We start from the raw sequence: 12,181 nt of genomic DNA on the forward strand, positions 1-12,181 counted from the left end.
TACTAGCAATGCAACAAGGTAGTTCTGGAAAAATACCCTACTCTAGCTGGGTCATTTGGCTTCCAGAGATACCGCTGAAGAATGTTCAGAATCTCCTAATGGTTTATGGTTAGAAAGTGAGTGTGGACAACACAGGACCCCTTTCAAAAGCCAGTCACTATTCTCAAAAACAAAAACAAAAAGTCTGACAATGTTTGGATGAGGACCGGAAAAATGATTTTAAAAAATAAACAGAAAAAAAAAACCCTGATAAAAGGTGTAAATTAAGATTTGCAAGTGCCTGGCCTGAGTCAGGTCTGCAGACTTGCCACTTAAAAATGATATGCCTGCGCCATGAAGTAAGCAAACAAGACTTCCACCACACGCACAGTTTAGTGGGATGCCTCACAGCAGCATTGGCCAGCCGTTAGTTACACAGCACTGCCATTCACGTGAGACGAGACGTTAAGATTTCCCAGTACCTTGCACTGCACTGGCTGAGCTCTCCATTATTACATCATCCAGCATTAGATCTAAAAGAATGAAACGACATTAATCATCTGGCAGGACGCGCGGCAAGAGTTTCATTCCCCTTCAACCGTTTCTACAGTTCTCCTGTCAACTAGACAGGTCTGTAATGGCTGTAGCCCGAAAAGTTCTAATAATGTTCTCTCCTAGATATCTTTTATGGTGAGTGGAATCTGCTATCCCTGCCCCTTCTGATACAGTGGGGTAAAACTAAGGGCCAGATGCTCCTCCCACTTACGCCAGTGCTACCGCAATGGACTCCATGAGGTTGCAGCGTTTAACTGACAGAACTTTGCCCCCTTAAAAATTTAGGGCCAATTCACTCCCGCATAAGACCTATATATCAGTTAGTTAGTCCTCAAGACAGGGTTTGAGTAGGATTTACGCAAAAGCCTTGGCAGAGGTTGAATTTCACCCTAGCACAATATGCTGCTTGCAAACCTGCATACTACACAACTAGGTTCTGCATCTGTCATGTAAGCACTGTATTGGTATGCCCACATGTTTCTCTTTTTCAGATGCAGCAGGTTGTCCTAATATAGGAATAGACTAGCATTTAAAAAAAACGACCATGCAGTCAGTTAAACTAATTCCGACTGTTAGCTACAACAAAAACTCAGTGACAAGGCCAGCTTCGGCATAAAGGAAACCCCAATGACTGCAATGGAATTGCTATCATGGATCTGAGGGTAGAAGTGAGCCCCTTATCCCAAAATGGAATACCAGTTACAACTACAGATGGAAAAGCAAAGCAATGACACCTACTTGTCATTGAGAGCAAAACTGGACATATCCAGTCAAAACCAACATTTTCATTGAATGTGAACTGAGAAAAGCTTTGTTCTAAAGCTCTTTGGAAGGCTTCATGTCTTTCTTTTTTAAGGAAGTTTAGCACTCAGCAGTATTCTGTTCCTTGGTAGACGATCTGGCGATTGCCTCTTTAATTAGGCATTTTACAGAACTGAATGCAAATATCCACATCTCCAAGGATGCTCTGTGATTCCTTCCCAGACCAGCCTTATGTCTGATTCATCTTTTTTCTCCTAGCATTATAAATAAGGTCATTCATAATATCTATATATATTTATTCTAATGACATTTAGAATGTTTTCTTTCCAAAACCAAACTATACAAAAGGGACATTGGCATCCAGCGTGTAGCTGTATGTTCTAAAGCAGCCGCTGTCACTCAGCAATTGTGTCTGGGAATTCAGACTACCCTAAAGCGCTTTCTATACATATTAATTGTTTGGAGGGAAAAAAATCCTTTGATATATCAGCTGTATCCCATTTAACTGAGGCTGACTGATAAGATCCATAGCTATGAGCTTTATTTATTGCGTCCACACTGGGTGAAGAGCCACACAGTACTGTTTACATCTCCCAAAGTTCACTGGGCTCATTGTAACACCCAGAAAGGAACTGGTTACAGTCTCTTCTTTGCTTGATCCACAGTTCTGAGCAGGAATCTGGAGATGCTATAATGTACCCAGGATATTAGAATATTCCTTCTTTAGGGCCAGATCCTGCAGTGCAAGCAATAGGGTGCTGTGCAGTTGCAGAGCTCTGGCCATGCCATTCTCACTGCAGGATCAGGGCGTTAAGCCCTGATTCCGAAAAGCACCATATTTGGGACAACACATATGCATTGTGCTTAGCTACCGTAGAAATCAATGGGACTTAAGCACATGCTTAAGAGCCATGCTGCAAAGGGATGGACTTAAGCATGTGCTTAAGTGCTTTCTGAATGGGAGCCTTAGTTAGTGATATTTGTGCTGCAGTAGTATAACTAAGCTCATCGCAACTTTATTAACCTTTCAGAGTTAACATTACCGGCTTTCAGATTGCTAGCACAAGCTCCTGATCAGAGACAGACTCTTAAATATCACTGACGTGCGTCGAAGATAGAAAATGAAATGTGAAAGAAGTGGAGACAAGTAATAAGGAGACAGAATGGGAGAGGGTAACAAGAGAGAGATACCATGAAGAGATGGGCACTTGAAAAAAATGCAACCAGAACAGAAAGCATGCAAGATGGAGAAGAGTACCTCTGGCCTTTGACCTCTGACCTGAATGTTATTTCCTGCTTTTTCAACCAAACCAAAACTGAAGTAAAAAGAAAAAGGTCAGGTTTTTAGATTTTTGACAGAGTGTGTAGGTCTAGCATCCTTCCATCACGCTAACAGAATGTTTAAAGCTACATTATTCTAAGAGGGCCACAAGTTTGTGTCAAGTTTATCGTTCAATTTATCTCACATCAATGACAGTTCATCTGGTTAATTTGTCTTATTGAATTCTTTTTCAATCTGTATTTCTCAAGCAAACTCATTGATATGTATCTATAGGGTGTTTTTTAAAAGCATTTCTAGAATAAGATGGCTTCATTATTTTATTACATCCTTGAATAGCCCTAGAGCTACTTTGCCAACAAATAAACCTGCCTGATAAATGAGACAGGTAATGTTGCTGTGGCATTACAAGGCTGTAATAAACCAAATAGTGAATCCAGTTATCAGCAACAGTGCTCAAGACTTGGAGGATTTATGGCCTAGTCTGACACTGTTGATCTTTACATTTGTCACTATTTGTGTAACGCTGAGTTGTGCTATCCACGAAGCTCCAGGTTTGGGTTTTTGGGTTTTAAATAACCTTGTATGAAAAGGTCATTGCAAATCATGCAGGCATTGAAAGGTTTCCATGGCTTCCTGCTCAGCCTAACATGGCGCTGTTTCCTTCATGCAAATTTCATAGCTTGGACATGCTTTTTTTTGGAGGAGAATGATCATCAGATGCTAGGCAGGGGTTAGGGGATTGTGTCAAAGGTCAAGCAGGACTCAGAAAGATGTGGAAAGACTACCGACCAGCCATCTGTTTCTCCTTACTCCTTCTCTTTTTCTCCAGCCGGCGAAGTCTCTTCTCCTCCCGTCTCTTGGCTTCTTCCTCCTCCTGGTGCTGCCGACACTTGTGGAAATTCTCCACCACGACCCCCACGAACATATTGAGGACGAAGAAGGCCACAATCAGCAGGAAGGAGATGAAGTAGAGGAGCATCCAAGGGTTATAGTTCATAACTGGCTACAGGATGGAGGGAGATAGATGCCAGTTGAATTGCAACAGGCAGAGTATGGAGCAAACTGATTCTTGCTAGTCAGGGTTGAGTTGGGATGTTAACGAAAGCAATGTGGAAGTTGCACGTCCGGCTGCAGTTTGGGGGTTGGATGGGCCTGAGCTGCAGCCTGAGCCGCAACATCCACATGGCTATTTTTAGCACACTAGCTCGAGCCCCACTAGCGCAAGTCTGTCTATGGAGGCTGGGAGGCTTGCTTCCAGCTGCAGTGCAGTGTACACATACCCTGAGGAGGTAGATGGAGCAGAACAGCAAGGCCCGCTTTCTCAAAAGCAGCTAGAGATGTTGAGTGCTCAACTTAAGACACCTTAAAGGTGACTTTCAGACGGCAAGTGCTGAGCACAATCAGGCTCCTTTGAGGTGTCACGAGTTGGGCACCCAAAGTCACTTGAACACTGAAGAGTCATGAATGGTCTGTTGTGCCAAAGAGTGAGGCAACAGAATCCTTTGCAACTATCCCAGGCCAGCAATAATAGTAATCTGTACATATACAAAGTAGCAGCTTTCTCCGGAGGTGCTCAAAGACTCTTCAGGCTCACAAAACCCCTCTCAGATAGGTAGTGTTCCCCATTTTACAGCTACGCAGGACGTTTCTTCAAGCACCATAAGTGGGTACAATGAGCTATTGACACTTACGTCATAGCATGGTTTTGTTGCAGCATATAACTAGTAGACATGGGTCCCAGTTGGAACCTTTCATCTGATCTCTGTCATGCTCCCGCCCTGGTTTGGATAAAATGGAACCCAGATCCAAACCACCCCCCAAAGTTTCACTTTTGCAAGACGAACAATGTTTTGCAAAATGAAAACCAAACCATAGCCTCTTTGGAGGCTTCTCTCTACTAGGCGTTCATCTAGAAAACATACCTGCTGGTCAACTCCTACAGCATCGAGGCCATCATACATGATGTCCACCCACCCATCTTTGGAGGCCAGAACGAAGAGAGACATCAGGGCCTAGAAATGTAAGGGAAAAAGTTACGTTTAGTTGGAACCCAGCTAATTAGATGCTCTCTTTTACCTGTCACATTCAACTCTCCTTTGCCCTTCTCCATTTTGGGATTTGCATTTGTGCTACTATTTTACCTTGCCAACAACAGGAAACTTTTGATGTCCAAGGTTTCCTGGCAGCAAAAACCTGTCAATGTCAGACACCGGTCCAGCAAAGAGGGCTAATTCGAAAACCACAAAGTCAAACACAAAGGCAGCTTCATTTTCACCCTCCAGGTCTCCACTGCTCACTACTAATTAGGTCCTACCATGCTGCTAAAATAAGGATGTGCTCCGTCAGCAGTTGTAAATGAATGGGATGTTGAGATGCACTGGGTACAGGATGTCCAGCCACATTAGTCAAGCCCTGCTGCTAGATGTATTTAGTTTATTATGCAGCAGTGAAGCAATTAAATACACCGTGAAGCTACTTGTGCTTGTCTTATTCCAAAAGGAAGTGTGCGAGTGCTTGGAAGCATTGCATTTGGAATTTACAAATGCAGGGTGGGTGTATATGAAGTGAAGAGTGACTATGGCTGCTTAGACCCCTGTAAGAAAATCCTATAAGTAATTATGCATAGATTTTTAAATCAAGGAGGTAAAGGAGCAAAGAAGCAGATTACCATTCCAGTAATACCTGGCCGAGATTATCAAAATTATACTTGTGCCGGACCCATTTGTAGCTGGCTTCTGCACAGTCTGATTTGTTTGTGATGTTCCTGGTATCCTCCCCTTGGCAGACAAAAAACTTCCCTTTGAAAAGCTGTAAAACAGAAGAATAAGAGGAGGGGTAAATCCACTTCATCTACCTACACAGAATGGACAGCTCACTCAGGACCTGCTGTGCAGCCCACACAATCAAATCAAGTTAAAGATAAAAGCTTCGTTAGTGCATGGCACTCAAAGAGTGAAGCCTGGCATAACAACAGTGACAGTTTAGTTCAAAGGTACCTACTGAGAGAAAGCTTGAACGCCTCCTCTAACATAATTTAGGATACTGATCTTGAAGATCTCCTTGCAGAGGGCTGGGTAGCTCTTAGGACTAGGACTATCCTCTACAGACTTTTGCTTCTAGGGCACTGGGTTCAAATCCAGCCCAGGCTTGTAGGTGTTACCATCTGATGGCTGGTTAGTGATATATAAGAAATGGTGGTCTCAATCCAGTTGCCAGCAAAACGTCTTACAAGAGTGGCTAACAAAATTAGCCCTAATTCAGCCCTTTTGACCGTCTTTGTTGGCAGAGAAAAAGGAATGAATGCGCCAGAGAAATGGAAAACGCTCTTATTCACAAAGATCAAAGTGAGGAGTGGTGTGGGTGGAGCCTTGTTCTCCTGCTGGACCTGTGGGGTGGATCAATGAGACTTCTATTTCTAGGGCTGTTAACCCAGCAACTTTCAATGGCACTAAATCCCCTTGCATGAGAGCTGTTCTCCTTCAATCGTTAGACTGCACTTCAGGAAAGTCTCTGCAAATATTTTTATAACCAGAATTTAAGAATGAACTCATATTGCTCCCTGAAGCCAGATCCTGATCTCCCTTACACTGGCATAAAACCGTGGACTCCAGTGCGGTTACTCCTGATTTACACCTACGAGAGAAGCATCAGGTGCTTAATTCTAGATTTGTTGCATTCTGCAAAGCGACACAGAAAATGGCAGTGCATGATTACTCTTTGGGACGTGGCAATTGATGGTGAAATCTGAGCGAGCGAGCCATATTGGAAATCCTGTTCTACTGAGTGACAGTATCTTGTCTTGCATCCCTGGGACAGAGCATCCTTCTATTCAACATCTCCTTTAGCCATAAAACTTTTAGATCTAGGACGGCTATAGCTCCCTTAAGGATCCCCATGTTCTGCCTACAATGGAGATAGCTTCTTCCAAATTAAACAGGAAGGTGAACATGGATTTTATTACATTGCCTATGAGTGTAACAGGTTCATGACTAGGGGTGTAATACCATTCAGATGGGCCCCATTACACAACCATAAACTGGAGAGGAACATACAAGGGTCTGATTTGCAAACACACTGAGCACTGGCAGCTCACGCTTACTGGCAGCTCATGCTGAAGGTGCAGATTCTCAGCACTTCTGAAACTCGAAGGCCCAAAGTTTCAGAGTGACTCTGTCTTTTCTACTTTCTACTCCTGGCAGTTAGATTAATGACTATCCACATGCCACCTTGGTGCATGCTTCAGAAATCTATGTAATACAATCAATAAATAGCAGGCATGGCAATACAATCCAGTGGGCAGGAGACTAGACTGGGGCTTAGGAGACCTGGGTTCTATTCTAGGTTCTTTCACTTACCTCCTGTGTGACACTAGGCAAATCACAAACTCTCTGTGCTTGTGTTTCCTATTCTGTCTGGTCTATTCAGACTATAATCTCTTTGGGGCACGGACTGCCTTCCTGTTAACTCTAGAAGATTGAGTCTTACTATCTATCTCCATTTTATACTTACATGGGGGAAAAAAAACAGGCTAATACTGAGCAATCTAAGATTTGGTTTCTTTTATATAAATGATGGCCTTGCTTTTACAGTTATTCAGCATGCAGAACTCCCACTGACATCACTGGGAATTTTGCATGCTGAATGCAGGATCAGTTCTAATGTTTGTATGTAGTGCTGTAAATGTGTCAATGTGTAATTGTGACAACTGAATAGAAGACTGGGAGAGGCACTGGGGAAAGCGATCACAATTAGCAGAAAGGAAATTCAAACAGCTCAGTATGACAGATTTTTTTTCCCCGTTATAAACTCTTTTGGATCTGATTATTTTGTTTCATGGGATGTGCTTAGTTTTATGGTCCTGTTTAGGGCAATGGATGTGAAGTGTAATGGATGGATATTGCGCTGTACCTATACATCAATCTAGATGCAAAAACGGTCATGAATGGGATGATTCTTCCCTTTTGTTCTGTCGGGTTTGAATGTTATATTTATTAGTTATTTAAAGTACATTCATTAATGCAAAATGTTACAGAAGCCCTCCTGTCCACACAGGGAGCCAGTTTCCAAGCCAGCTTTGACAGATCAAATAAACTTCACCTGGAAAAGGGGAAACTGTGCTGAAATATCCATCAAATAGAATCTCCTTCTTTTTCAGATGATTAGAAATTATTACGAGGAGATGGAAACTTTTCTCCAGTCTCTTCCCTTGGTCTCCTGTACTCCAAGGACTGGCGATGACGACAGCCGATTGTATCCAGATTGCCTGACACCGCAGAATGCTCAGAAATCAATATTTTCACCAACTTCTAACTATGTGAACCTTTCAGAACCCTGTACTGAGTCGATTGGGACAAGTTTTCCTTTCAGCTTAGAAGCCAGCGGATTCCCAGCTATGAAAGTTAGTTTCTATTTTCCGTGAGTTTAAAGCTGGGGAAAAAAGGGGACATTGTCTCTCCAACTTTAACACCACAGACAGGAGACAGAATTGAATTGAATAGTTTCCTTGGACTGGGATTTCCTAGTGGGACATGGTAGGGATCTGATTATATTAACTATAGACCCAAATTCTGCTCCGGTTAATCCTGGGGGAAGGACAGCTGAGGTGTAGCTAAGTTCATGTTCTGCTACAGGAATTCTGCCAGCCAGAGCATAAGTCCTCATGGTGGGGATGGTGGGGGCATGGTGAGGAGGACTCTTGGCTGACACTCTGAGCGGGAGCAGCATGCCCCCTCGGTCAGTGTTTGTTTTCAAGTATGTTTACATCGCAAATTAAGTTGTACTCATAGTGCCAGTAAACCTGCACTAGCTTTAATCAAGTTAACACAGGTAACAAGAGCAATGAAGACGTGGCAATCCAGACATCAGTACAAGCCCACTAGGAACTCTGGCTACATACTCAGGGTGCTAGCCCACATCAGGGTCCATGCAGCCACATCTTCACTGCTAGAGTTATCTGCTCTAGCTAAAGTTAGTGAGGGCATGGTCTACCCACGCTACAATTAATCTGTGGTGTAGATCTGTTCTTAGAGAGCCGTATTACTGTATTACTGGTCAGCTTGAAGGGGGTTAGACCCACCCACTAACCCACAGATCTCACCACCCCAACAGAACCAGGAAAGAGGTTAAAGTCATACCGCCATAATTTTTCATACTCATTGCTGTGCCCACTTTATTTCCAGCTTTGCCTGGATTCCAGTGGAACCAGGCAAAGAGCCCTGCAGGGAACCCACCTGGACGCCCAAGATTCCAAAGATGATGAAGAAAGCACAACAGATGACCACAATGTTCCCAATGGGCTTCAGGGATGACATCAGGGTTTCCACCACCAGCTTCAGTCCTTGTGCTCGACTAATGACCCTGAGGGGAAAAAGCAGGCACAAGAAGCAGGTTAGACACTGTCCTTGCAACGTTTCTCTGAATCCTTCCATGCTCTGAGGCACAGGTATAAGTGTGGACTTGGGAAGCAGCTGTTTGAAATGGGGAGTGGCTGAAAAACAAGAGCATACAAGATGCTATGAAGGGACTGAGATGTAAGGGAGGTTGGTGAAACTTCATATGTACTCAGGGATCCTTGTGTGTGGAATGGAGAAGATGAGAAGGTGCAGGTGGGAGTGCATACGTATTAAGAGTTAGGTACCCAGATCTTGATCTAAAGCCCATTGAAGTTAGTGGAAAGGCTTCTGTTAACTGCACTGGGCTTTCGACCAGGCTCACAGAAAGGGAAAATTACAGAGTACCCCCATGTCTTCTTCTCCCACTCCATTACCTACACCTCCCCAGTCATGTCCTTTTTAACGACCTTATTACAAAATGAATACAGATTTAATTTTAGTGACCTCTCCATGTAAAGCACATCTCCTGCCTCCAGGCCTGAGAAATTCTACTGTCTTCTGTTTGACCCCTTATGCAGCGCTCTCAGTTCTTGTATCTTTCTTATAAAGAGCTTTGGCACCATATTCCAATCTAATACAAAGTAGAACTTCAGAGTTACGGACACCTTGGGAAGGGAGGTTGTGTCTGTAACGCCAAAATGTTCATAACTCTGAACAAAGCGCAGTTCGGGCACCAGCTCCGGCAGCTGACACTCCAGGCCAGGCTCCAGCGGCAGCTGAGCTCCCTCCTCAGCACCTGCAGCTTTCTTGCCGGCAGCTTCTTTCCCTGGGTCCGACTGAGTTTGCAAGCTTGTCCCTCTCCCAGCTGGGGGAGGGGAGTGCGCGAAAACAGCGCATTCCCTCCCTGGCTGGCGGAGGGAGGGTGAGACCAGTGTGTCCGCCTCCCAGCCGAGGGAGGGGCGAAAGTGGCGCAGACCCCAGCACTGGTCCTGCTCCGCTGGCTCCGGCTGCCTTGGACTGGCAGCCCCAGCATCTTCACTTCCTAGCTGTAAGTGGCTGCCCTCACATGGGGGTGAGGACAGGCAGCCCAGATGTGCTGACCTGTAAGCTACAACACAGGCACAGTACAGTACTTTCTTTTTTGGTCTCTGCTGCTGCCCGATTGGTTACTTACGGTTTCACCTGGTGTCCCATTGACTGGTCAGTCGTAACTCTGGTGTTTGCATCTTTGAGGTTCTACTGTATGTCAGATGTGGTCCCTCTGGCCTCTTGTACTGCCAGAGATGGAGCTGATGGTTTTAATCTAACCCACTGTCACTCCCAGATCTATTTCCGGATTAGCACCTTCTAGAGCACATAGCCAGTTAGGATGTCCTCTCTCCCCCAACCCATTGTTCATCAAAGCCCCATCACTTTGTATTTTTCTATATTTTAATAAGAGGACTAAGCTTGTGTATATTAAAAAAGCCATCAAGTCATTTACGGACATATTCACAAAGGTATTTAGGGGCAAATAGGTTTCTAGTGAGATTTACAAAAGTACCATTGACATCAATGGGAGTTAGAGGCCTCCCTCACTTTGTAAATCTAGTCTTTATGGCCAAGCTGCTTACAAATGTAGGCATGGAAAGTCAGGCATTTATGCACAAAAAATGTTGCACCCATAGAGTGGTGTGTGTGTGTGTGTGTTTGTGTTTTTTGGACATCGGTTTGAAGGCTCCTTTGAAAACTTGGCACTCAAAATGTAAAGCACATGTTCACTTATGGGACAAGGATGTCTTACACTGATCCTATCACAGGCTCCCCAATGTCTCTCCCTGCTCAGCTCAGTGTCCCTCTGCATTTTCTTTTATCTTTGCTTTCCTATCTCAATAACCTGCCTCTTGCCATCTTAAAACTACCTCCCAGTCTGAGTGCTAGTCTAATCTCCATCTGCCCCAGTCTGTGTCATTCTCCCAGCAGAGGTCACTGTGGACTCGGCCATCTGACAGTGATGTTTGGCTTTAATAAGGTGCATGACGGATAAGCCTCATGCTCTCTGAAAGTTTGCATTATTCCTTGTGTGTCTCAGTGCCTACAGAGTTAAACTGCAGAGCTACATGCACAGCCATAAAATAATGGTGGTTTTTTGTTTTCCTTTTTTTTTCCCCCTAGGAATTGTTGGCTTTAAACAATAGCCTGAAAAACTAAAAAAAAAAAAAAAAAAAAAATTCCTTCTTTCTGGTAAAATATTTACTCTAAATGTCAAGGGTAGCTTGTCAATTCCCCTTGTTAAAAAGAAACAGATGGTGATATTTTTATCCACTCCCTACCAACACAACACAAAAGGCAGATGCTTCTGTTTTTCTGGCTGTTGTGCTCAGGTAACGGTTGTTGTTACTTATTACACTCCCTGGCTCTCTGTCTGTTCTGCTCTGTGCTGTTTTCCTGAGTTTGGAGAGGACTGGATGGCTCAAGGAATGTAAGGAGTTATGAAGTCTTTAACCTTTAAGGCTGTGAATCAAATCTAAGCCAGGCTGGCAGCGACCAAAACAAATCATTACCCTCAAACGGCAGCTTAGCACGCTATGTTAAATATGTTTGTTGATTTCAGATCACTTCTGGGCAGGCAGGGCTCCACATAACAAACAACGAACACTGTCCTCATTAGCACCCTTTTTGATCGTCTCAGCTGACAGACTAAAGCACATGAAGACTGAAATACACCCAGATCAGGGCTTAAGCATGTTAGGGGAAAGTTTGCACGGTCTCAGTCAGTTTGATGCCTATTCTGTATATGAATCCAAGGTACTTTTATGCCTCTCCATAACTGTAGTATCTGAGCACTTCACAATCATACACATTACTCACAACGGCCCCACAAAAAGTGCAATTATACCCATTTTATAGATGGGAAAAAAGGGGCACAAAGATTAAGTGGTGCGCCCAAGGTCACTCAGGAAGTCTGTGGTACAGTAGGAAATTGAACCCAGGTCTCTTGAATCCCGGGCAAGCAGCTCTCCAATGGACCATCCTTCCTCTTGTGAGGAAACTCTATTCTGTGGATACAATGAAGAAATTCAGTCTCCAGGGCCTGGCAACTTTCACCAGCACCAACACCAAATTAAAGATGGAACAAAGTGATTTTCCTGATACGACATCATCTGCGATCCAACACAGGGTAAAGGAATAGGAGGTCACTCTTCTGTCTTGGCCAACAGAGGATGCATATTGAGAAAGAGGGGCTAAGAAATTATATAACAGTTTGGTTCCTTCAAATTCCTAATCAGAA

The 12,181-nt window shown here is 43.9% G+C and overlaps 1 protein-coding gene across 13 annotated transcripts in view; it reads right to left on the minus strand.

The window, feature by feature from the left end:
* Nucleotides 1-12,181, minus strand: part of CACNA1G (calcium voltage-gated channel subunit alpha1 G) — a 285,359-nt gene that overhangs the window by 36,804 nt on the left and 236,374 nt on the right. For 9 of the 13 annotated variants that reach the window (XM_075119254.1, XM_048817865.2, XM_048817864.2 and 6 more), the window contains 5 exons: nucleotides 8,809-8,935; nucleotides 5,261-5,386; nucleotides 4,501-4,590; nucleotides 3,389-3,581; nucleotides 462-512 (listed from right to left, as the gene is read on the minus strand). In XM_075119254.1, coding sequence (XP_074975355.1) covers nucleotides 462-512; nucleotides 3,389-3,581; nucleotides 4,501-4,590; nucleotides 5,261-5,386; nucleotides 8,809-8,935 — 587 coding nt within the window. Of the gene's footprint in view, nucleotides 1-461; nucleotides 513-3,367; nucleotides 3,582-4,500; nucleotides 4,591-5,260; nucleotides 5,387-8,808; nucleotides 8,936-12,181 lie in introns of all 13 variants that reach the window. The other 4 variants (XM_075119253.1, XM_048817859.2, XM_048817869.2 and 1 more) reach the window with 2 other exon arrangements.

This window comes from Caretta caretta, chromosome 14 (assembly GCF_965140235.1).
Source record: "Caretta caretta isolate rCarCar2 chromosome 14, rCarCar1.hap1, whole genome shotgun sequence".
NCBI lineage: Eukaryota > Metazoa > Chordata > Testudines > Cheloniidae > Caretta > Caretta caretta.